This window comes from Benincasa hispida, chromosome 4 (genome assembly GCF_027475165.1).
Source record: "Benincasa hispida cultivar pf3 chromosome 4, pf3_genome.v1.1, whole genome shotgun sequence".
In the NCBI taxonomy this organism is placed as follows: domain Eukaryota; kingdom Viridiplantae; phylum Streptophyta; class Magnoliopsida; order Cucurbitales; family Cucurbitaceae; genus Benincasa; species Benincasa hispida.
Window position 1 is genome coordinate 21,018,106 of NC_143481.1, and position 23,285 is coordinate 21,041,390.

The following is a 23,285-nucleotide window of genomic DNA, read 5'->3' on the forward strand; positions in this document are numbered from 1 at the left end:
CCATGTTGAAGTCTATCTGGATCCTCTTATCTATTGCCTCATATTATGACTATGAGATATGAAAAATGGATGTCAAGACTGTTTTTCTAAATGGCAATCTTGAGGAGACCATTTTATAGTGCAACCCGAGGGATTCATAATCCAAGGTCAAGAGCAAAAGGTTTGCAAGCTGAATCAGTCCATTTATGGACTGAAACAGGTATCTCGATCTAGGAATATAAGGTTTGATACTACGATCAAATCTTATGGCTTTGATCAGAACATTAATGAGCCTTGTATCTACAAGAAGATCATCAATAATTCAGTAGTTTTCCTAGTGTTGTATGTAGATGATATCCTACTCATTGGGAATGATGTAGGCTTACTGACTACAGTTAAGAACTGGCTAGCAACCTAATTCCAATTGAAATATTTGGGAGAGGCTCAGTTTATTCTTGGTATTCAGATCTTTCGAGATCGAAAGAACAAAATGCTAGCACCGTCTCAAGCATCGTATATTGACAAGATGTTGATCAAATATTCGATGCAGAACTCCAAGAGGGGCCCATTACCTTTTAGGCACAGAATTACATTGTCTAAGGAACAGTGTCCTAAGACACCTCAAGAGGTTGAGGAAATGAGACGGGTCCTCTATACATCTGTCGTAGGCAGTTTGATGTATGCGATGTTATGTACTAGACCTGACATCTGCTATGCAGTGGGGATAGTCAGTCGATATCAATCTAATCCAGGATACAATCATTGGACAGTCGTCAAGAATATCCTCAAGTATCTTCGGAGAACAAGGAACTATATGCTTATGTATGGTTCTAAGGATTTGATCCTTACAAGATACACGGACTCTCAGACTGATAGGGATTCTCGAAAATTCACTTCAGGATCAATGTTCATTCTTAACAGAGAAGTTATAGTATGACGAAGCACCAAGTAGGGGTGCATCACGGACTCCACCATGGAAGCCGAGTATGTAGCGGCTTGTGAAGTTTCTAAAGAGGCTGTTTGACTCAGAAAATTCCTAACTAATTTGGAACTTGTTCCAGATATGTCAAAGCCTATCACCCTTTATTGTGATAATAGTGGTGTTGTGGCTAATTCCCATGAGCCTAAGAGTCATAAGCGCGACAAGCACATTGAGCGGAAATACCATCTCATCCGAGAGATTTTGCATCGAAGGGACGTGATTGTCACGAAGATAGCTTTAGAGCACAACATTGCTAATCCGTTTATGAAGGCCCTCACGCTAAAGTGTTTGAGGGTCACCTGCAGAGTATGGGTCTGTGGGATAGATCACGGCTGGCCTAGGGCAAGTGGGAGATCTTGTACTGGGCGTATTGTGCCCTACTTTATTGTTTTGTGTACTTGTAATTTGATTATCTTATACACCCCACTAGCTTTAGGACAAATGGGAGATTGTTGGGGTTGATGCACTAGATCTCGTAAGGTCTTGTAGTTTGTAAACCTTGTATGAACAAACATTTATGTGATTAATAATATTTGATATTTTATTCACTTCTGTCTATGAAATATATGATATTTTAATTGCATTAACCACAAACCAATAAACTAACATCCAAGGTTATCATTGTAACTTAAACATGTATGTAGAGACATACAGGTGGATCATATTTAAGTGATAACCTAAATAGTCTGTAGTACATGGATAAGGCTAGGTACCTTATCCTGGTGACATTACGAGTATGGCCCGCTTTGTAGGTGTTATAATGTTGTAAAGTACAACAAATAATCTGATCCTGATCATTCATGTATTAGACATGCGAGTGGGGATATTTATACAAAGGAGTTAGTATAAGATCGAACCACGAAATGTTTAGTCTCGTTATATAACATTGTTCATAATAGATATTTTCATTTCACTAGGATGACCATAGGTAACATGACCTTAATCCTGAGTGAGTTGTGAACTCCTGTCTATGAGGACGGTCATTTAATTTGTATGGGTGAGAGTGGCCAGATCGCCGACTCAACAAGCCTACCATTTTGAGGATTCGTCTGATTGAAGAGTTGGGAACTCAGCTACACAAGATGAAATTCACTCATTCTCCGAAGCAGAGATAAGTAGATAAATTGCTCCTTTAAGGGCTGATTCCAGGTCTTGAACAATGTGGCGCCACACCCTCTCTTCGAGGGGTTTCGTCATAGTGGAATTATAATCTATTGTTCATTAAAGGGATCAGTGGTACTTAAGGAGTTAGATGTAACTACAGGGGCAAAGCGATAATTTGGCCTAGTTGTACTTACGAGCAATTTGTGAAGAGCCATCTTACTATTGATTGATTATATCCAATGGACACAGAAATATATCTGTAGTGTGAAGAGTGCAGCTGTCGGTCTTTAGTGAAGTGCCCGATAATTAACGGATGGTGGATAATGTGATTAAAGAGTTTAATCAATTACTCATGTACCATTGGAGCTTCAAGCTACAGATCTATAAGGTCCCCTTGGTAGCTCAATGAATTTAAGTTGAGAATGAGTTTTTGGGTTAATTTGAAATGTTCAAATTAATAAGAGGAAATTTAATTGTATATGATATAATTAAATTAATTCAATTATATATAATATAATTGATATAATGTATTTGATACGTTATTGTTTAATTGGAGGAACAAATATTTGAATATGATTCAAATATATTTTCTATGAATAAGATTCATAGTTATTAAATTTAATATAAATATGATTTATATTAAATGTCATAAAATAGAGAAAAATAACTAGAGTTTATATATTGTATATGATGCAATATTAAAACTATAGGTTATAAATATAATATGATAAATTGGTTATCATATATTTTTTTTAAATAATTTATTAACTATTTGATAATTAATCCTTTTTCTCTCTAACCACCCTTAGAGGGAAGTTAATTAGTTTTTTGTGGTAAATGGGATATATGAAATATGATTTGATTATTCCAAGGGATATGAGTTACTCGATAGAGATCTTCTAGACGATCAACTTTGAGAGACTATACGATAGCCTCATCGCCTAAACGATTGTGACTGTCTTGCTATGCAATAACTTTGTTCATTCCTCGATCGTCTTCCTCCTCCAACTCCAAACTCCCTTCTAACCAAAATTAGTCAAAGCCCACCACTCCTAGATTTTCACATGGAGAATACCAAGGTCACTCAGTGATAGTGTCCCTTTTTTATTCGAGCTTGCATCGTTGTTTGTTGTTGTTCATTTGGAGTATTCGTGTTTATTCGACGTGTTTGTGAACGAGTTAGATCGAGGGATTAACTTGAAGAATAGTTCTTCAAAGGTGTAGTCTCTTAAACCTTTGTTTATCATGAAAAAGCATGTTGTAATTTATCTTTTGATGCATAATCTATCTATTTTATTGTATATGTATGCGTTCAATCGAAATGAAATTTAAACGATCCGCTTCCACTCAAAGGTTCTCTGTCAAAAGAGTTCCTTCAGACGGAAGAGAAAGCGGGGGGTGGAGGGGGTAAGGGAGGGGGGCGGAAGAGGAGGCGGGTAGTGGGGGAGGGGGCCGGTCGTGGGGTTGGGGGAAGGGAAAGAGAGAGGAAAAAATTGGGGGGAAAATAAGAAGTGGATTTTTAATGACTTTTCCCTACACATATTTTTGTCGGCATAATTTTTTTAAAAAAATGTGCACGTTACTCTACTTTGGCCAACACATTAAATTTTTGTTGAGATAAATACGCCTATGCCAACGAAAATAAATGCATCAGGAAAAAAATATCGAAACAGGTAAAAATTCTTGTAGTGTTCCCTGTTTCGTCCTCTCCAACCTGTTGTTTCAAGCTTCCATTTCACCCTCGTCTAAGTCTAATCATGAGAGCTTTTGTTCTCCTCCATTAATTGGGTGAAGTGTGTCAAGCTACTAGGAAAAGATGGTGCTTGTGATTCAGATTCAAAACTCAACCTCTTAATTTCTGGTAGCAAAAACGATCAGACCGACCAATCAATTTTTTTCTCCCTCGCAAATGTTTTGGGTTTGATTTAATAATAATCTCAAATTTCTTAAATTGCAGTTAAAAAAAGGAAAATATACCATGATTCTTTTGGTGACTCGATTTATTTATTTATTTGTTGGTGATTTAAAGAAACCAAGTCATTCTTTGCCATCAAAGCACGGTAAAAAAACAAGAGCAAAAGGTTGAATGTTGAAGACGGTGATTAAACCCTAAAATATATAAGCAATTTAAAGAACTGCATTTCTGTTGAGGGTGAAGATAGAGGCATAGGTAATTTCTCAATTTCAAAGCAAAAGGCAATAGATAAAAAAAATGCAGTGGAATCTCATGACAGCAATGAGAGCAAGGAGTAGCAGTGGGACACTCCGATGTTACTAAATTACCCGTATAAAGTCTACATACTTATTTGGCACTACATCATCTCTAAATGATATCGAGATAGAAGTGGCCACATCATCGATCTGTTGAGTTTTTAATAGATTATTAACAGTGGAGACTAAAATAGTTATTTAAAAAATTTATGGGCTAAAATAGACTTTTTGATAATTCAAGGACCAAAATAGAACAAATTTTCTAGTTCAAGGACCAAAATGAGATTTAAACCTATTTGTTATCATTTAAAAATATAAAATAAACTATTAATATTTGACTGATCAAACAGTGTAAGTGACTTCAACACAATGTAAATAAGATTATATGATTGATAAATTAAAAGCATATGTATGAACAATTTAAAGGTTTAAAAATATGTTAGATATATCAAAATACGTCTATAAATATGAAGTTTAGGTTATTCATGTTTACCCGACAAAATCTCAAGGTAATAAAAATATATATGCAGCTTCTCGACTATATATATGCAAGCGAACAGAAGTCATTTGTAGACCAAAACAAGTTTCAAATAATTTGGTATAATCGATAAAAAGAGTACTCTTATTTGATAAAAAAAAATTAAATAAACAAAATTGGACGAATTTTTATTTTAATCTTACACCAAATTTAATATCTTGATTTATAGATTTAATTTAAGAATGTCATGTGGTCATATATTCATGAGATCTAACACTCGTGTCTATTAATATGCACCTTCCAATTGTATGCAAGAGAAGCAATGTATACATCAACTTCAAGATGTGAGTAATGTTGGTTCCTCTAAGCTCCCACTAACTTACATGTTAAACTTTATAAAATGCTACGTGAACTTGAGGATCATTCAAATAATAAAGACATGAGTATTAAATTTTTGTAAATGTCATACGTTCAAAAAAAAAAAAAAAATCCTTATTTAAATTGCAACTCCCTAAAAAAATATTACTATCTATTTTAAGGTATTTAGTATACCAACCGATAACCTGATTTACATTATTAAACTGATTAAGGCATAATCAAAGCACTCACAAATTATTTTTTTTTAAGAGGTATTATAATTAAAAGTGTGGGGTGGGAAAATCGAACCTTAAACCACGAGGTTGATAGTATGAATATTATGCCAATTGAGTTATACTCTTGTTGGCAGTACTCACAAATTTTAGTATTCTCACAAGTTTCTTGCATCGGTTGGTTAAACATCATGATAAAAATGTCAACCATGGAATTCACCTCTTAGTGCATGGTCATATTATAAAAAAAAAAAATCAATACTTTTTTTTTAAAAAAAAAAAAACTATTTAGAAAGTCAATCTAAATTAATCTTAAGTGTACTTTAAGAGAGTGTTTTTTTTTTTTGGTCCCTCGACCTTATGGATTGTTGGAAGATAAAAAAGCATTTAAAATAGAAAAGAAAATTAATTTGTCGAAGAAAAATTTTAAGAAAATAGTAGAAATTTTGGATCTCGACCCTCAGCCATCATACTCAAATTATGTTCCAAATTTAGCGTTGCAATATACTTATATATATATATATATATATATATGGCCCTAATATGGCTACTCATGCAAGGAACATTCAACTCTCTGAAACATGAATGAAACAACACTCAATTCTCTCAAATATGAATGAAACACTCACTCTCTGCATGAAATGATTCTAAGAAACTCTCTTTTTCCTTGGTTTTTTAATTAGTCTCTACACTTTAAGAAATATTAAGAGGATTTCTAAACTTTCAATTTTATGTTAATAAATATTTTAAGTCTTCTTAATCTTAAAGCTATTAGTCTTGCCTTTGGAGGTTCTTTCTTTGAGGAAGGAAGCAACTCCTCCTAGGATGGGTACAAGCATTTGTTCGCCTATCAAATCCATCAAGAAAGGGTTACAGGAAGATGAGTATCAACACCAGTTGGTCGAAAAGTGCTTGGTATGATGAACTATTGGGTTATTTGTAATTGGAATGACCGCCTTATCAAGTGCAAGTGCACCTTTATATCTTCTAAATGGCCAGTCCGAGTTATAGAAGCTAAAGTCATTGTTGATCGCTTAAAACACACCATGATCTTTTGGGATGGACAAGAAACCCTTATTGGTGGTGGATCCGGCTCAATTGAAGTCATTAAGGCCCCATTCGATAACCATTTTGTTTTTTGTTTTTTGTTTTTGAAAATTGAGTCTATTTCCTCCTCATTTCTTACCATAATTTGCATATTTTCTTAAGTACAATGGTTGAATTCTTAGTCAAATTTCAAAAATAAATACAAGTTTTTAAAAGCTAGCTTTTTTTTTTTTTTCGAATTTTGGATTTGTTTTTTAAACCATTGGTAAAAAATAGATAAAATGAATAAATTTGGGGTGGAAGTAATGTCTATAGGCTTAATTTTCAAAAACATAAAATAAAGGACAAGATAGTTATCAAACATAAAATTGTCTATAACTAGTGGTCGACATCTTCTTAGATGACGGGTAAGGGATACACATCCCTTTGTTTGGTATACGTTTTGAAGCTTTAGGCATGGAAAAATCTATTTTCATATATTTTTTTTATCCGTGAGCGTCTAGACCAACTTATGCACACTTCGATTAATCTCACAGGACAACCCGTCTGATCCTACAACATTTTGGTGTCAAAGAAAACTAGTAGAAAATTAATTTCTAGGTAAGTGGCCACCATGGATTGAACCTTTGACCCCTTAGCCATTTATTAAAACTATGTTAGTTTTTTTTATGTATATACAAACTTATTTTCTTTTAATAAACGGTAAAGAATTAATACAATAAAACTATTAATTCATTAACAAATTATATAGAGGTGTTTGGCTCACCAACATGAGCTGAGTTGAGTTGGTATAATATACCAATTCATTGTTTGGCTCACCAACTTTAAATATTGGTAGAGTTGAGTTGGTATATTTCACCAACTCACCCCAACTCTCCCTTCTTCCCATGTTTTAATGGCTCCACTCATCGGCCATTGTCACACTCCAAGAACTAACTCCGGGCTCTGAAAAGCACCTCCGATGACAACTTCGATGACCAACTCTGAGCTCCGACAACTACCTCTGATGACAACTCCGGCGACCAACTTCGAGCTCTGACAACCACCTCCAATGACAATCTTGACGACGAAATCCGGACTCTGACAATCACCTTCGATGATAGTTCCGACAACCTTCGCGCGACCAATTCTGACAACCAATTCTGGCCTCCGACAACCACCTTCAGTGACCCAACTCTGACGACCACCTTAACACTACCAACTCCGACAACTAATTGGCTCCGACAACAAACTTTGATAACCAACTCCAACAACTACCTTCGTAGGCTTCGACAACCACCTCCGCCTACAAACTCCGATGAAAATCACCTTCGATGATCAATTTTGAGAAAGCAACTCCGATGAGCAACTCTAGGCTTCAATAACCACCTTCGACGACAAACTTCGACAACCAACTCTAATACCACCTTCATGCGACTAACTTCGAGTGCCGACAATCACCTCCGACTACAATCTCCCACGAAAATCATCTTCGATGATCAACTTTGACGACCACTTTCACCCGATCAACTCCGAGATTCAAAAATCACCTCCGATGACAAACTTCGACAATCAACTCCAATACACCTTCATGTAACCAACTTCAGGTTTCGACAACCACTTCCAACTACTATAAGACTGATAACTGTTAAAGTATATTGTAGAGTTGTTGATTATATAATAAATATTATTTTGTCTACATTAAGTGCAATATTTATACGTAATGAATTCACATATCAAATGAGTGTTAATAATATTTAGACGAAAAGTATGTATGTAGTTGAAAAGTATATAACATATAAAAAAAACCATAAAATGAAAAAAAAAAATCCTAGAATATTTTCCAACAAGAATTAGTGAAAAATAGAGATTTGTTCTCTGATGATCCTCCAAATTTAGACGAAATGAAAGTGAAATTGTTGAAAAAATGTGGTGACATTTCATTGGTTGTTACGATGATGGGGGAGATTTAATTAAAAAAATTTATGACATAGCAAAAACATAGAGTAACAATAAGAACAAGAACAAGAATATGATAATGAAATTCATGGAGAAAAATTAGCTAGAATCAAAAGTTTTGATTTCACTTTAGTTTCTCATTTTATTTAACCATATTTCTGCAAGAAATATAATGAGTTAATTGTTGTTTATTACCCAAAAAAGAAAGAAATAAAGAAAGAAAGAAAGAAAGAAAAGTTTTAAAAATTAAAAGAAAAAATTGCAGTGCATATTTTATTCAAACAAAAATAAGTGAAATTATTGAATAAAAAAGTTTCAAAACAAAAATAATAATCATAAAAGCATATTATTTAGAGTTCAAAAACCTATATCTTTTTCACTTCAAACACAGACATATGAACTCCACAGATATATGAACTCCATATATCTTATCTCAACTCAGCGCCCTAAACAACTCCTATATGTGTAGCTAATTAATTATAACTATGATTAATATTTTATGAGATTATGTTTTAATAATTATAATTAGATTATCATTGATTAATTATAATCTGTTAATTTTTTAATCATAAAATGTTATATTTATTTTCTTGAACTAATTTTAATTGTTCTATTAATTAATAGATCGTAATTATATAAATTCATCAAATTATGTAATCATGTAACCTTAATTGTAAATTATTCATTTTACAAATACTTGTAATTGATAATTTAATTAATATTATTAGTTGATTATTAAATAATTAATTTTGCTTAAAGTTTTGAATTGAATTTATTGTTTATCAATTAATCTATTTGAATTTTATCGAGGTGTCATGATTAATTTTATAAATTAAATACAAATATAATTCAATTCTATAAACATTCAAATAACATTTCCGGTAAGTCGAACGCTTGATCCCAACAATCTTATTCCCATATTATTTTATTTCTAGATATCTTTAATTCTTATAGATCTATAAAATCTTAAATCAAATTGACAGATTTTTTAAGAAAGATTTTGCCTCCGTCTATTTCAATTTTTTTTTTTAAAAAAAAAAAAAGAAAAGAAAAAGAAAAGAGAAACAAAGCACGGTGTATGCTAATTAGACAAAATAGTGTTGAAATAAAGAACAAAGACATAATAAGATTGGAGTGAGAAAAGGAGTTTTGGGTTGACATGTATTTCATATAGTGCATATATTTTAAACCAATTTTAATAGTATGAAAAATACGTTTAAAAATATAAAATTAACCCTGAATTAATATTGAATTATTAAAAATATATTTCGAAGTAATTTTTAATCACGATAAAAATGATTTTAATCATTCCAAAATCACTCCACATGTTTGGGAGTGATTTTAATTTTTTTTTTTAAAAAAAATCCATATTTAAAATCACTCCAAAACATAATTCTAAATAGAGTTAATTATTTTAAATGACAAAACTATTGAAAATATTTTCAAATATAACAAAATTTTATTGTCTGTTGTCTATCACTAATAGACAACGACTTTTTGTCTATCACTTTTAAATACAATTTTCATATCATCATCAAAATTAATTCGAATATTAAAATTATGTTTTAAAAGGAATTTAAAAAGTACTCTCAAACGTGCAGTTAAAGTTCAAGACAAGTGTATTTTACCAAACCAACCTCACGTTATTCTTAAAGAAAAATATTTAAGTGCATTCAAGGCTACACTCTATATTTGTATATCTTACTCGTCTAATCATAATTTATCACGTGACAAGTTTCAATTACATGTTTATTTAAATATATATAAAAATAAGTACATCTTGAATTTACTAAAAATTGCTCATTAATAAAATATATTATAAATATTATGATAATAGATGCCCATTTTATACTCATGTTTGATGTTCATTGACCATGTTTCATGCCCACATTTCTTAAAGTATTGTCCATGTGTATCAACGTTATATATTATTGGTTCGTTTGCTTCATGAGAATAAGAGGTGGGAATAGGAAATTACATTCTACCACCATATTTGGTATAAGTTTTTAACCTTGTGAATGAGAATATCTTATTCCAAGGTATTTCATATTTCAATCCTTTGAGATTTTTTATAAGCACCCAAATATATGAATTTTCTCCATTTCCAATGGTTTTTTTTTCTCTCTCTCTTACTTTTTATGTTTTCATTTTATTTGTTTTTCTTCTTTGTTAATATTGGTTAATTTATTTAATTTTTATAAATATGTTTAAATTAAATTTATAATTGACATATATAATCAATTTTATTAACAATAATGCTAATATAATAATTCTATTATTATGAATTAATATGAAAAACCATAATTTTTCTTTTAAAAAAAATATGAATAACCATAATCATATTTGCTTAAGTCCCTTTCTATTGGTAATATATATTAACGTCATAAATTATTTATTAAAATTATTAAATTAATGAATATTAATTAATCAACTAATAATAAAATAAGTTATTTTTTTTTTCAATTAAACAATCTTGTATACTTGTACTTATAGTTTCAATTTTTAATCATAGTTATTCTTTTTAAATTAGAAATATTGTTGGAAGATTTAAAATTAATTAGTTTATATCAACTTTTTTTGTATATATATATAATACTTATAATTGATATTAAACAATAAAAAATGAATACTTAAATTAATTATCCATATTTTTTTAATAAAAATCGATAATATAAATATGCAATATGAAAGTTTTAATTCATAATAAATATATTAAAGTTGAAGGTGATTTAGTTAAATTTTAATGGATTAAAATTGATTTAATAACTTAATGTAATAAAAACAAATTAACAAACAAGAACTAAATATTGAATTTAATCTTTATTAATTTTATACTTATAATTGCATAAGAAAAGTACATGTTCCTAGACATCTTATTCTCATTTACATACATAACCAAACACAATCATCTTTGATTCTCGAATATCTTATTCCTAGACATCATATTCTCAGACATTTATAAAATTTTAATTCAAATGACCTCCTATTAGTGTTTATGTAATCCACTTCATATTTGACAAGTTGCCAAATGATGGCATTTCGTGGGTTTTGGAATACACACATTAGACAAAATCCAAAAATATTGGAGAAAATGGAGAAATTCGTCCTTTTTATTTATTTATTTATATATTATGTTTAATTTATTTATTTTATTGTTATATTATATTATATTATATTTATTTTAATATTATATTTTATTGGTACACGTGTCCACGTTATACTCCTTAAGTTCAACGAGCATGAACTCCTATCGTTTTCTCCGTTAAAGGTAGGTCCTAAAGGTATGTTGGTTTTTCTCTTTCTTCGTTATAATTAATAAATTAAATGTTGCTTTACATATTGGATATTTATTAAAATTCTAATATAAATATAATATTCTGTAATAGTGTTACTATGAAAATATTATAAAATTAGAATTTGTAGCATTTGATATTAATGGTAATAATTATTTGTCATTGGTGCTTGATGCCAAAATACACCTAGATGTCATAAAAATGTGATCATCAGAAAACAATATTTCTTCTTAAAGCTCATGGATGCAATTGAGGCTTCAAAATTTTAAACCAATATGTTAGAGAAGACATTTTTCTACATTTTGGATATGCTCATGCAATAGCAATACTGAGAGGAAGGTTTTAAATAGTATTCTGAACTAATTTCATGTATTCTCATGGCTGAACAAAATAACAAGTTATTGATGAAAAATCATGAATCTCGACCAACTGGAACAACATGATTCCCTGAAGTGAATGTTGTGAATGTTAATAATCGTGGTCGAGGTCGAGGTCGTGACAATGACAGAGAAAGAAATTATTATTATTTTCGTAGTGGCCGTTCTAATCATTTAAATTTCAAAAGAACCACACAAATGATGATCACAAAGGAAAAACTTCATAAGTTAAGAGTTAAAAAAATGTTGAAAATAAATGCTTCCAATGTGGAATGACTGATTAGTGGTCACATACTTGTTGTACGTCAAAACACTTAGTTCATCTCTATCATGCCTCTCTCAAGGAAAAAGAGGAAAAATGTGGAAACAAATTTTGCATACCATGATAATGAAATATTTTACCCATCCAATATAATAGATTTGAATATGACACATTTTTTCAAATCTTCTGAAGAGAAAATTGGCACAATTAATGGCATAACAATTATTTCTGTTGATTTTGAAAATATTTAGTATTAATATTGTCCATTTTTTTATTTTCATATTTTTTCCTCTTTTATTAATATTAAATTTTGTATATTCCAAGTGTTTTTTTTAATGTAATTATTTTCTTTTAAAGAAGAAACTTGGGTCATTTCATATGTTGAATGACTAAAAAATGAGTATGTACAATACTTACAAGTAGAAAATATTTTTTCAAACTGACAATGATGAAAGTAAAAACCAATACAATATCAGTTCTGCAAACCTAATTGAAGACTTTGGAAAAGCAAATATTATTTTGTCTAGAAGAACAAAATTTACAATTAACAATACATTGTTTTCTAGTTAGTCAAAGATAAATCTACTTAGTTTTAAAAATATACGTTAGAATGGTTATCATATTGAGACTGATAGAAAGAATAATATGGAGTATCTTTATATCATATCTATTGTCTCATGTGAAAAACATATATTAGAAAAGTTGTCTGTTTTATCTTCTGGATTATATTATACTCATATACAAGTAATTGAAACATATGCAATATTGAATCTAAAGTTCATGAATTCAGAATATTTACAATTTGACACGACAGATTAGGTCATCCAAGGTCTATAATGATGAGAATAATTATTGAATTCAAATGGACACCAATTGGAGAGTCAGCAATTAGACCATCACTAACTAAAGTGAGGATTGAATCATCTGCATTTTTAGAAGGAATTTATGATGATATATGTGGGTTTGTTAACGCACCAAGTGGACCATTTAGATATTTTATGCTATTAATAGAGGCATCCAACAAATGGTCACACGTGTGCTTATTATTAAGTCGAAATCTTGCATTTGCAAGATTACTTACTCGAATAATTGAGTTAAGAGTACAATTTTCTTATTATACAATTAAAACAATTTGTCTTGATAATGTTGGTGAATTCACATCCCAAGTTTTTGATAAATGTTGAACATCTTGAAGCTCGTTTTTGATAAATGTTGAACATCTTGAAGCTCATATTCATATACAAAGTGGTTTAACAAAATCATTCATAAAATGTTTGAAATTAATTGCTAGACAATTGCTTAGTATCCATGTAATCCACCTCTTACTTGTCAAATTACCTATAAATAGTGACATTTAGTGAATTTTGAAATACAAAAAATATTTACACTTTATAGCAAAAAGTTCCAAAACTAAAAAACACTTCTAGAACTTTTTATTAAATATTTTTAGAATTTTTCTATTTATAATAATTTTTCTTTATTATGTTATTATTATATTATATTTGATTGGTATTTGTTCTCGTCAAGTTCACAACGATATATGGGAAATCATGGCAATGAATGGTAGTTTACTGTAACAGTAGATTTTTTCCCCATTTTGATTGCAGAATCTTACTGCAATTCAATTTCTCTCCGAAGCAACCTCTCGACTCATTTCTTGTGGTCAATTGCCATGCAGGCAGAGTTTGAGCTATATATATATATATAATAGCCGACTCGCTTGAATTTCTCTTGTTCCATTTTGGGCAATTGAAATGGAAGCAGCTGTGTTCAATCTACCCTTGTGCGGAATTCATCACTTCTCTTCCAAATTAATGGAAGCTCAAGCTGGAAAATCCATGTTCGGAGTGGAGCTTCCTCAATCTTTGAAGTCCAGCTCATTTCATCTTCGTTGGGGAGGTTCTTCGAAGCTGAGGCAGAAATCCAGATCGAGCATCCGAGTATTGGCTTCCAGCTCGAACTCTGTTTATGAATCTTCTGCGACATCGAAAATTGAGAAAGATGATGATGGAAGTCTTGTTTGCCCTCCTGGTTATCAGCCCACGCCGGGTAATCGCGAGCTGCGGACTCCTCACAGCGGGTACGAAGGTTCCCATCTGGCAATAGCTTAGCTGTCTTTGTTACGAATTTCTTGCTAATGTTCACTTGAATGATTGAGGGGGTTTCACTAAATGTATCTGTGAAAACCCCCTAGTTTTATATAGTTCATCTTCGATTTAAATTCCCAACGATTAACAACAACAATCAGGCTCCATTTTTGTTTATTATCCTCTGTTCTGGCTGTAGCGAGATACCTTTTTCAGTTCGAAATATCCATTATTGACTCTGGTAGTTATGGGGTGTCCTTGATTTGTTAGGTCAACATTTTGAGGTGGTTGAGTAAGAGATTCATAGGTGAGGTAATGGGTTATCATTCAGCGAATTGCCTGATTGCTAACCTTTTTTTTTCCTTTGGGAGAAGAAGCAAAATCTTATTCATTGATCAATGAAATTGCAAAGAAAGACAGAGAAGAAACTTCCAACTGCCCACAGTGGGTTACAAAAGTGCTCTCCAGGTATAGATTAGAGTAGTAAGAGCAAACTGAGATGAACGTTTACACCAATGAAAAAGCAGTACAAGGAATAGTGTCCATAACCTGATGAATTGTGACTCGTTATCAAAACCCATTACTTGACCAACCAAAAACCATTGAATAGAGTGAGCATAGAGCAAGAAACCAGAAATCTGATTTGAATGCTCCTTTGTGTAAAGGTAGAAGCACAACATATTTTTGCATCTCTGGTATGAATATTGCATACAATGAGTTACAATTTCTAGACGTCTTCTGGTGCATTTGTACCTGGTGTAACCTTGTTTTTGTTATGTGATTTGAGGTGAATAATTATTCTTTTTTAGAACTTAGCTGCATCAAGCAATTGGTTGATCTCATAATGGTTCTGTGGTAACCACTGTTTTACATTCTCCAATTTTCTGTACTTCCTACTTGAATCAGGTATCACTTTGATGGGAGTACTAGGAAATTCTTTGAAGGTTGGTACTTCAAGGTATCAATTCCACAGAAGAGGCAGAGTTTCTGCTTCATGTACTCCGTTGAGAACCCTGCATTTCCCAAGAAATTAACACCAGTAGAAATCGCACAACATGGACCTAGATTTACAGGAGTTGGAGCACAGATTCTTGGTGCTTATGACAAATACATATGCCAATACTCTGAAGATTCTCAAAACTTTTGGGGAAGTAAGTTTTGATATCAAATGTATCTTCTTTTATTACTTTCCTTTACAATGTTTCCTTAGCGATATATATATATATATAAAATTGAGGCCTTTATTTCATGAACTAGTAAATATGCCTGTTCATCTTGCACTTCATATCCTTTGATTCTCAGAATGAATTTTTAAAAGACTTCTCAACCTCTTTATAGGCTACGGTATCAAGATATCTTCCATCTTTTAAAAGAAAATGGGCACTGATGCTGGGTGTTTAATGTATAGGTAGGCATGAACTGTGTCTGGGCAACAGTTTTGCAACTAAAGGAGGTTTTAAGCCTCCAGACAAGGAAGTCAATCCGGAGGTTGAGATGCTTTCTTAGATTGTATTGCTTCATTTTATCTGGAGACTTGTTCTTTTCTCTCTCTCTTATATAAGTTTGATTAATGCATGAAATATTTCTATATCTATTTCAAGAAAAAATTTGTCAGATTGGAATCTCTCCTTGCTTCAACTATTGTCGTTTCTGGCAGAGGTCGTAAATGGTTTCTATTAACATGTGGGCAACCCTTTTTTCAGGAGTTCAATAAAAAGGTAGTGGAAGGATTTCAAGTCACTCCACTTTGGCATCAAGGATTTATTCGTGATGATGGCAGGTGCTGCTCTCTCTTTTACTCTTATGAAGTGTAGTATTCTGTGTTGACAACTTTTTGTTTTCTTATTTTTCGAGAAACAAAATATATCATTCAAATGGCTCAAGACCCCAACAATACAAAGGATATCATTCAAATGGCACCACTTTTTGGGACTTCTGTGGCTTCTTTAGATTGGATACAAACTCCAACCATAGTTCAAGAAACCTTAGGAACTTGAATGGAAGCCGCCACTCTTGAGGAGTTTTGAGCTCTTGAAAAGAATGAGATGTGAAGTCTTACCAATGTGCCTTAAGAGAAGCACAGAGTTGGATGTTGATGGATTTTTTCAACCAAACATACCAAATTGATATAGAGCAGTTCAAAGTTCGTCTTATTGTTAAAAGGATTCACCTAGGCTAATGGATTAAAATAGTCACCTTTGCTTGGTTTGAAAAATTTACAAATGTATTGAAGATATCTATACTTTGTCAATTTAACACCCTATTCATCAAGCATTTTTCACCAAGTAAGATTATTGTGTTAATAATATGTGCTGATATTATTTTCAGGAGAAACGTTCCAGAGAAAATTATCCAGTTTAAGCAAGAGTAACTTCTTTCAGAGAAATTTGAAATGGGACATTTAAGGCTCTTGGGTGAAAATATACAGTTTACTACCTCTGCGTGGAGTGTTTTACACTATTCTTTTCATAACACAATACTCTCTCATTAATTTAGACAGGAGGCCCTTTCTGTTAGGACCTCCCATCCCTACACCTTTAAGTTTATTTTATTTTATTTTTAACTATATGACGTTCCAAGTTTCCCATAAAAATAAAATAAAATATCTTCATGTTTCTGCATCAATATAATGGAATCTGATGCCAAAGTACCTTCATTCATGAACATTCTCTCCCTTCAGATTTAATTTATGAACTCTATGCCAAAAGAACTTGTTGAATTTTTTAAAAACAATCTTATTTTTTTTTGTCATGAGGTATGGTAATTACCAATCTTTGAATCTTCTGTCTGCTTATGTGGAAGAAGAGCTTTGAAGTTATTCAATCAAAAGGAGCTTGGACTTCCGTGACTTTATTGAAAATTGCACGAGTTGTTTTTCCAGCTGTTGAGTTAAATTTTTTTTGGGGCTTCAAATCGGTATATCAAGGAGCTGGAAACATTGGTTGTTTAATATTTCTTCTAGAAAGCATCAACAATTGCATCTTGGATTCCATCTTATTATTGGTACACTGTTTGACAGCATTTAATGACAGGACAAACTATTTGGAAACTGTAAAAACTGCTCGGTGGGAATACAGTACTCGCCCAGTTTATGGCTGGGGAAATGTTGGATCTAAGCAGAAGTCAACAGCTGGCTGGCTTGCAGCCTTTCCAGTATTTGAACCTCATTGGCAAATATGCATGGCAGGCGGGTTATCGACAGGCATGTTCAAACTTCAGTTTACCTCGGAAATTTGTGCTTCTTGATGCAGTACTTCTAACTATCTGTCTTTTTTTTTTTCTTTTATTATTATTATTATTTTTAAATAAGAATAACAACATTCATTGAGAAAAAATGAAAGAATACAAGGGCAAACAAAAACACCCCGCCCACAAAAGCAACCTCTTACAAAAAAGGAGTCCAATTATGCAAAATGACACCTATAGGGTAATTGCAAAAGGTCTTCGACCAAACCTCACTAGGGTCTTTATCCACACCCTAAAAGTCCTACCATTTCACTCCCCCCACAAAACCCAAACAATAGTGCACACCCCCGCAAGCCACAAAAAGCGACCCTTCTCCCCCTTAGGCGGATTGAGGAGGAAATCTCGATCATAGCAACAGCATCCCGTTGACGAGCAAATGAAATGCGAACTCCTGGACAAAATGCTCCCAAACAAAGCTAGCAAACTCGCAACGCCAAAGAATATGATCTAGATCTTCCTCGCCTTCCGACAAAGGATGCAATAGAATGGCCCAACAAGCGAGGAGAACTTCCTGGAAAGACGATTCATCGTATTCGCACGGCCATGTAACACCTGCCGGTAAAAAACCTCACCTTCTTAGGAACCTTAATCCTCCAAAGGACTGAAAAAACTGAGACACCTAAGGGAGAATGGTCCACATGACTCAAAAAAAGACTTACAAGAGAATCCTTCCAAAGGATTGGGTCTCCAAACCCTCACATCCCTTCTCCCAAGCCTAAAGGAGTAATTCTCAAGCAAAGAGAGAAGAGAAACGACATCCACCATCTCCCTATTGGAAAGGTTATGATGAAACCTAAAAGAAAAGGATCAAGAATTCCCTGACCACACAAGAAAGTTAGCAACAACATGATTTTTAAGATCCGACAAATGATAGAGTCTAGGATATAAGGCACAAAGAGGCATCTCGCCCACCCAGTGATCCTCCCAGAAATAAATCTCCCTCCCCTCCCCCACCACATGCTGGATTAACTCCACAAAAAGTGAGAGCTCTTTTGAGATATCCTTCCATAAATCCCGGTGGGAATCTTTAGACCCCTTGGACAACCATTCAAAAGGATGGGGGCCGTATTTTCTTACAATAATCTGCCATAGAGAGTTGGGCTCAGAATAAAAGTTGCCACAACCACTTAGCCAGTAAGGCCTTGTTACATAACCTAAGATTTCCAATCTCAAGACCCTTGTTTATAGACTTCTCAATGACCTCCCACCTAATCAAATGCGAGTCCTTTCCTTTTCCTTCTTAACCCCTTCCCAAAGGAAATCATGCATTAACTTCTCCAGACTCTTAGAAATCTTGCTAGGGGCTTTGAAAAGGGAAAAGAAATTTATAGGAAGGCCAGACAAAACAAATCTTATCAAAGTAAGTCTTTCAGCCTTAGAAAAATACCCTTTTTTCCAAGATGCTAATCTTTTCCTAACTTTATCCACCACCGGGTCCCAAAGAGCTATCGCCTTGGGATTACTCCCAAGAGGAAGACCAAGACAGAAAGAGGGAAGCAGCCCAACCTCACACCCTTCCAACTCCAACCATCTCTTAAGCTTCTTCTCCTCACAATTTATCCCCATGATGCTACACTTCCCCCAATTGATCTTCAAACCCGAGATTTCTTTAAAAACAGCTAGAATGTGATTCAAAGTTAAAAACGAGTTCTCATTACCCGAGCAAAAGAAAAGGAGATGTGAAAGATTCACTCTTTCCTCTCCAACCTCAAAGGAGATAAAAATACTGCCCTTAATATACTTCCTCACCAAACTAAGTTAAATTCTATAATATAGCACTGTGTTGATTTATGGTGAAGAATCAATGACTGTATATTCTTATTATATAAGCATATATATATATATATATATATATTTTTGTTCTTTTCTCAGTTTTTGGAGGGTTTGATCAGTGATAGGAGAGAGATTTTTCTCTATGAGGGTAGGGGGTTGGGAAATAGATTCCTCTACACTCTTTTCCCTCATTTGGATCATATATCCACAATGAGGAACCACTTGGTGGTGGATATGTTGCCCATTTAGCAAACCTATTCTTCATCCATGTTGGGGTTCGGATGTTCTTTTTTATAGGAAAACATCGGATGTTCTTGCCCTTGTTGATTGAGGAGTTCTATTGTAGTCTTGGAGAAGGAATGTTCGTATTTGGACCTTTTGTCCTTCAGATAGTTTCTCTTGCAAATCTTTCCTTCGCTCTCTGGTCAATCCCCCTCCCTCTAGTGGTATCTTTGCCTCATTGTGGAAGGTGAAAATTTCAAAGGAAGTTAAAGTTCTTTGTGTGGCAGGTTTTCCATGGAGCAGGTTTAACACCCTTTTCATAAATGGTTTTAGTTCTGTTTGTTTGGGTTAGGACTTTCCTCTCTTCTATTTGTATGTTTCATCTTTTTTCCTTCTTCTCCATGGAGCTTGCTCATCTCCTGAGAGGTACCAGTTGGTGGATTTGTAGTCTAAAGTAATTATACATCATGCTAAAATCTTTCATTTGTAGTCTAAAGTAACTATACATCGTGCTAAAATCTTTCATTTGAATGTATAAATTAATAAATAATGTAAATATTGTTTCATATCATGCATCTTTCACTTTCCCTAATTATATTTTCTTGGAAAAAGTTTTAAGTAGAGTTTGGCATATTTTCTGAATTTTTCAATATGAATCTCAGGTTGGATTGAGTGGGAGGACGAGAGGTTCGAGTTTGTAAATGCCCCTTCATACTCCGAAAAGAACTGGGGTGGAGGATTCCCTAGAAAATGGTTTTGGGTAAATTTTTTGCTTTGTAAAATAACTTTTTTTTCCTTTCTATATTCTACAAATTTGAATTTGAGCATACTCTGCAAAAATGGCCTAGGAAAGTTTAAATGATATCTAGTGGGCGACATGTTAAATAATGAGGTTAAAAGAGGGTTGAATTTTGCAGTACTTAAATTTGGACAAGAAACCTAGGAGTGTTGAATCTTGATGTTAGAGATTCATAAAAGGAGATCAATAAATCGAACTCTTAGAAATTGTTTGTTTGTACTCTCAAAAAGTAAAATACTGTCTGTATATTTAATGGGAAGAATACTTTCGTTATAGATATATATCTTTTATACAAGAAACAACTTCCCATTGATGTAATGAAAAAAAGATTACGAAGTTTATGAGATACAAACTCTCACATGGAGAGGGAAAAAAGAACAAATAAATAATACAATCAAATAAAGATAAACTTTCAAACAATTACGACCAACAATTTGCCTTTAGCTGTAGAAAACCAAATGCTACTATAGAGCTACCAAATAAATCCAAAAAAGACCACCAACCAACAAAAGACCAACAAAGAGCAGACAAAGCAAACCGAAAACTCTTCAATGAAGCACAAACTAAAATCCGAAGAAAGAAGCTTTTGGATGAACCAGCTCTAGGAAACTTGAAAATAAACAATCTCATAGTGTGATAAAAAATTCCAACAAGAGGATGACACGAGGGCCAACAAGAAAAATTAACCACTTAAAACATCCAAAAACAGCAAACAAGGAACCGAACACCAATTAAAGAGAAAATATATAGCAGCACCTTGTTGCTCGACTGACTCAACTATTGTTGAACCTTATCTGCTTTTTAACATGCTGCAGGTTCAGTGTAATGTTTTTGAAGGTGCTCATGGAGAAGTTGCTCTTACTGCTGGTGGAGGGTTGAGACAACTTCCTGGATTGACGGAAACCTTTGAAAATGCTGCATTGGTACTATTCTGGCTCTACATTGCAGTTTCACTCTTTTTATTATACTCTCACTCTCACTCACACAGCATTGTTGTGAATGAAGTGGTCTCCTCCAACTCCCCTTATGTGTTGGCTCTACAAATATGGTCTACTCTCTCCTAATATTTAGAGAGAGGGAGAGAGAGCAGGGTTGCGGATTGATGGAATTATGATTGGAAAGGTAGGAAATGTGGGGGTTGGATGGGCATTTTAACCGACTAACAATGCTATTTGTGATATTTTAATTGTTGTAGGTTGGAGTTCATTATGATGGAATTTTTTATGAATTCGTGCCATGGAATGGGTCTGTTAACTGGGAAATAAGTACTTGGGGCTATTGGTGTATTGCTGCCGAAAATGAAACCCACAAGGTAATTATGGATCTTTTAGTTCCAGTTTTGATCCTTCTTTGTGAAATTATAAAATTGTCACCTGTGTTCAAGTACACAGTCTTTTAGCAGGTAAACAACAATGTTGCACATCAAATAATTAAAAGACCCTTTGAAGCGTTTCTTTTGGAAGTCAGAAAATTAAGCAGAAAGTAAAGATCCTTTCCAAGTATTTGAGCTCTTGTTTTTGCACAGATTGAATTAGAAGGAAAAACCGACGAGCCTGGTTCACCGTTGCGTGCTCCTACATCAGAACGTGGCCTTGACACAGCTTGCAAGGATACATGTTTTGGTACCTTGAAATTGCAAATGTGGGAAAGAAGATTTGATGGCAGCAAGGGCAAGGTGACATTTTTATATAGTCTATGGGTTTTACATATTTCCGCTACCCTTTGCTTTAGTTTGGCTTCCACTTGCCATTGTGTACAATCCAACTCCGATACTTGTTGACCATGTATCGGACACTTGTTAATACAACAAATGTTTTAGATATGAAAGGACTAAAGGACACATATATGACAATAATTATAAATTTTTAAGTGAAATATGTCAAACTAAATTAAATTATTTAAGCATATAAATGCATCAACCCATTTATTTTTAATTTTCTTTTAGTATAAAAATGATATATATTTTTAAAAAGGTATGTTTTTATAAATGTATCCGTGTTGTGTCCTAGATTCTTAAGAAATGATGCGTCGCTGTGTCTGTGTGGTGTGGTATCCATACCCGTGCTTCTTAGACTACCATAGACGTTTCTGTGCAGACATGTTATGTGTACAGACATAGACAAATTACTACCCTGTAATCTTAGCATTCTTCATGGAGGTTTTTTACTCGTGATTAAATCCTGAGTGGTTAAAATCTAGAGTTTAGATTGGTGTAGATTGTTCTCTGCAGAATGTTTTTATGATTAATATGCTTATCATCAAGTCTTCAATTCTTAGTGATATATGAATATCATTCAGGTTAAACCGTTCTTCACATTTAATAGTTAGATTAGTACAATTCTTGATATGCAGATTGTATTGGATGTCACAAGTAACATGGCAGCATTGGAAGTTGGAGGAGGACCTTGGTTTAACACATGGAAGGGAGAGACTACAACCCCAGAAATCCTCAAGCGTGCTCTTACAACACCTATAGATGTGGATCAGGCTTTTAACTTGCTTCCACTATTCAAACCACCGGGCTTGTAGCTGACGATCATCACTTGCCGTACGGTGAACTGAATCATCGAGGTCGTGCTGGTTCGGGCAACCTTTGCAGGTAGAGCTACTTTTCTATGAAAGGGTTCAGCTCATTTTCAGTTGAAAACATGTGAAAATATTTTGAGTACAGACCTTTGCAGAGCAAAGTATATATAGTCATCAATTCTTGTGGAGCTGGAATGGTTGTCAGGAGAGCCAATATGCAATAGTTTTATAAAATTGTTTATGTGCGCCCTCCTCAACTTATTTATGTATTTAATAGATCTTATTAAATAGTAAAAAAGTTCAACCTTTTCAACTTCTTTAATGAACCTAAAAAAAAGGTTTTTTTCTTCTTCATTTGGGGGGAACCCTAC

At 33.1% G+C, this 23,285-nt stretch overlaps 1 protein-coding gene across 4 annotated transcripts; it reads left to right on the top strand.

Moving 5' to 3' along the window:
• The first annotated feature begins 13,769 nt into the window (after window positions 1-13,769).
• Window positions 13,770-23,035, top strand: VTE1 (tocopherol cyclase, chloroplast / vitamin E deficient 1 (VTE1) / sucrose export defective 1 (SXD1)). Of its 4 annotated transcripts, XM_039029052.2 has the most exons (11): window positions 13,786-14,341; window positions 15,255-15,499; window positions 15,757-15,836; window positions 16,052-16,128; window positions 16,677-16,715; window positions 17,381-17,550; window positions 20,252-20,349; window positions 21,204-21,311; window positions 21,584-21,700; window positions 21,914-22,063; window positions 22,741-23,035. In XM_039029052.2, the coding sequence occupies exons 1-11, from the start codon at window positions 14,016-14,018 to the stop codon at window positions 22,915-22,917; spliced, it is 1,587 nt and encodes a 528-aa protein (XP_038884980.1). In that variant the 5' UTR covers window positions 13,786-14,015; the 3' UTR covers window positions 22,918-23,035. The 4 variants fall into 4 exon arrangements, with proteins under 4 accessions (XP_038884981.1, XP_038884980.1, XP_090168659.1 ...); XM_039029053.2 differs by lacking the exon at window positions 16,677-16,715 and having other exon boundaries at window positions 13,770-14,341; XM_090312533.1 differs by lacking the exon at window positions 22,741-23,035 and having other exon boundaries at window positions 21,791-22,021.
• The last annotated feature ends 250 nt before the right edge of the window (window positions 23,036-23,285 follow it).

What these genes read in the sequence shown, in the direction of transcription:
- VTE1 (XM_039029052.2), top strand. Translation starts at nt 14,016, where the DNA reads ATGGAAGCAGCTGTGTTCAATCTACCCTTGTGCGGAATTCATCACTTC. An exon ending in ATTATCCAGTTTAAGCAAGA is followed by an intron (nt 16,716 to 17,380) that starts GTAACTTCTTTC and finishes ATTTAATGACAG; the next exon opens with GACAAACTATTTGGAAACTG. An exon ending in CCTTTGAAAATGCTGCATTG is followed by an intron (nt 21,312 to 21,583) that starts GTACTATTCTGG and finishes TAATTGTTGTAG; the next exon opens with GTTGGAGTTCATTATGATGG.